The 3,569-nt window shown below is 43.0% G+C and overlaps 1 protein-coding gene across 1 annotated transcript; it reads left to right on the forward strand.

Annotated features, from left to right (window-relative positions):
• The first annotated feature begins 1,139 nt into the window (after positions 1 to 1,139).
• LOC133613276 (mid1-interacting protein 1A-like) lies at positions 1,140 to 2,494 on the forward strand. The gene has a single exon (XM_061970678.2). It carries the CDS (start codon positions 1,494 to 1,496, stop codon positions 1,977 to 1,979), a length of 486 nt encoding a protein of 161 aa, XP_061826662.1. The 5' UTR covers positions 1,140 to 1,493; the 3' UTR covers positions 1,980 to 2,494.
• The last annotated feature ends 1,075 nt before the right edge of the window (positions 2,495 to 3,569 follow it).

Genomic DNA, 3,569 nt, shown 5'->3' on the forward strand with positions numbered 1-3,569 from the left:
ATATAGAATTTTTTTAATAGAAAATATGCACATATTTTTCTCAAATATACAACTTTTTAAAATTAAGTATACAATTATTTTTTAAATTATAAAAAAAATTCCTCAAAACATATACAACGTTTTCCCACATAATACATTTTTTTTTAGAAAATATATGCATCTTTTTCTCAAATATACAACTTTTTCTTTTTAATATACAATTATTTTCTAAATTACTATTTATGAACTATTTTTCAATAAAATGTACAACTTTTTCCCACCATAATATATATTTTTAATGAAATATGCACATCTTTTTCTCAAATATATAACTTTTGTATTTACTTATTTTATGGGGTTACCCACATATGCGGTCCTCTCCAAGGTTTCTCATAGTCATTCACATCGACGTCCCACTGGGGTGAGTTTTTCCTTGCCCTTATGTGGGCTTTGTACCGAGGATGTCGTTGTGGCTTGTGCAGCCCTTTGAGACACTTGTGATTTAGGGCTATATAAATAAACATTGATTGATTGATTGATTATCATATGGAATAGTTACCATAGTAATACTATAGTTCCAATATTAAATATTGGCCTTTTTACCCCCTTAATTTCATTTCTTAGTTAATTTTAATTTTTTTCCACTTATTACAACTTTCCCGCTAATATTACGACTTGATAACTGTACGATAAATTTGCAACTATTTTTCTCTCTGAAATTCAAAAACTCTTTTTACTCAGAGTATTTTTGATATATTTTATCTCTTCAGCGTGGCTACTCGTTTCCAATATGTCATTGTTAAATTGATGCGTGAGTAATTGGTAGTTTAACACATTCTTTAATTTTGAGCCTCACAATGATTTTGCTTTCATTTCAGCCCCACCTCTCTACTGTACAGTAGTTAAAATATTTTCTGACGAAGCACAATCCAATCATAACATACTTATGACTTTGTCTTTCTCTATTTCTTTTCAGAACATTTTTGGGGTTTTGGTACTGTACGTGTTAATAGAGCTCACTCCTCATTAGTTGAGCTCTCACAAGTCCCGCCTCCTCCTGAGTGATTGGCTGGAGTGCAGCTGACAGTAAGGTGGCCTGATGGCTGCTCCTGATGAATATTCATGCCTACGCCCCTGCAGGTCTCACAGCATGTGTCATGGCTGCAGAATGCAGATGATGTAATCCATGGTAGACACACCGAGCAGGGCCAGTTCACACTTTTGGAACTTTAAAAAGAAAGGTTTTCATTGGTTCAAGGCAAGCTTGGATCATGGTGGTCACTTTTGGAGTCTCTCCCGGTCAGTGAACGCACCACCGCTTTGCTTGGTGAGTGGGTGCTATTCCCGGTCAACGCGGCTCCTCTTACAGTTGAGGAACGAGACAAACCGGTTGAGGTGCAACCCTCCAACAACACCTGGCTATTTAAGGCCTGGGAGCAGGAAGTCCACCAGCAGCTTTCAAGCGAGCGACGGCTTCGCCACACATAACACTTCTTTGGAAGGAAAAGGCCAAAATGCTGCGACATCTCCCAGAGACGCCCCAGCCGAAGAACTCCCTCTTCAACGCCATGAACCGCTTCCTCGGCGCGGTGAACAACATGGACCAGACCGTCATGGTGCCCAGCCTGCTGCGGGATGTGCCCCTGGGCGAGGACGCCGAGCCGGGCTGGAGCTGCACCAAGCGGCCGGACGTGGACGAGGCGGACATGTTCAGCTACTACCAGCTGCTCAAGTCCATCCGGCGGGACATCGAGTGGGGGGTGAGGGTCTCCCCGGCCTTGGCGGAGACCCCGCCGAGGCTCACCCGCATGAACTCCAACGCCTCCTTTGCCTCCTCCTTGTCCGCCTCCTCCGAGGAAGACGAGTACGAGGAGGAGGAGGAGGAGGACCTGCAGAAGCAGTTGCAGTACCACCTGGCCGGGCTCCAAGGGGTGCTGAGCAAGTTGACCACGCACGCCAACTCCCTCACCAGGCGCTACAAGCAGGAGATCGGACTCTAACACATCGATCCCCCCACCCACCCACAGCCCCAGAAAGAACATGCTGCTATTGAAAGGACACGGCAACTCTTGTATGATGTGTTGATGCTGAATGCAAATGACTTCTTTGCACTCCCAAGCCAGCATTCAGTGCCATACGCACGTGAAACATATTTCAAACTTTTCTTTATTTAAGGCATCAATTATTACCTCAAGCAAGAGCTGTTTAGGGATGATCCACTTAACACAAATGGACGTGTATACGTGTGTGTGACCACACACATGACTTTGCATTGGAAGAAAGCGAAAAGCAAAAAAGGAAGGAGGCGTTTGCTTGGTGAAAGAAGGCGCCATTGATCTCCTGATGTTCTTCACTCGCTGGTCAATGATTGGAATGAACTGATTGTTCTCCTTGGAGAACCGTGATGGATTCCGATAGATCACTTTTTTTTTTTTTTTTCTTCCTGTGCTTTACTTTGCACTACCTTTTCTACTGATATTTAATATAGAAATAAAGCTTTTTCTATCAACTCCCATTTGTGTTGACTTTTCATGGAACGCAAGAATCTTTCAGTCAGGCCTCACATTTACTGCAACAAGCCTGGATCCACTTTAGAGTAGTCAGCGTGCAGCTTGGTTAGCAGTACAGATTCACCATCCTCCAAAAAGGAGTCGACGCACGGCCATTATTAGATATTAGTCTTCCGTGCAGTCAAGAATAATAGCGCTAGCGTGCATGAGTGCAGCCTGCAGTGGGGAACTGCGGTTGGTTGAATGGAAACATGAATTCCAACATGTACTGTGACATTCGAAAGCAGAGCAGGAGTGCCCTCAGTGAACCGCGGCTCCCCCGGTGTCGGCAGCACTCATGCAACCTTAGACCGTCACGCTACCACAACCGTGCTCGACACAATTTTTACATTTTTAGTTTTTTTCTTGCTACACTCTTGTGTCGTGTTGCAGCACAACTTCTACCGGCACTTGGGGAACTGTGGTTTAATAGATTGGAAACATGAGTACTGTGACATTTTACAGCAGATCGGTAAATCACATCACTCGAGCAGCCCCACACCATCAACTACCACAACCGTGCTGGCAGGCCCGGCCCTAATCAATCTGGCGCCCTAGGCAAGATTTTAGGTGGCGCCCCCCCCCACATCGGCAGTGAAATGTATATACTCACAAGAACCCGAATAGCTTTGTCTTTGACCTTTTTTTTTTACTTACAACTATACCTAATATATAAAGGGGTGGAAAAGTGACTATTACCTGCAGGGCAAACATTAGCTAACCAGAAGGCAATAACAATGTAAACAAAAAACACCTGCTTAAAAGATCTAATACAAATGTCCCTGAGGAATGTAAGGTGGGAGTACTGTAATTACCTAACGTTACATTATTATTTACCATAACAATTTAGCCCCCTCTACAATATTAATCCGACGTTAAAACAGAACTAGCTATTTATTGATTAGCAATTGCCGAATCATGTAACATTAGCTTAATGCTAAAAAGCCAGGTTACTATCACATTCTGTAACAGACAATTAATTTCATAATTTTTCTCCTCCTCTTCTTTTCTCTTTTTTCTTCCCTGGGCACCTGACAGTTT

Source organism: Nerophis lumbriciformis, linkage group LG13, assembly GCF_033978685.3.
Source record: "Nerophis lumbriciformis linkage group LG13, RoL_Nlum_v2.1, whole genome shotgun sequence".
NCBI lineage: Eukaryota > Metazoa > Chordata > Actinopteri > Syngnathiformes > Syngnathidae > Nerophis > Nerophis lumbriciformis.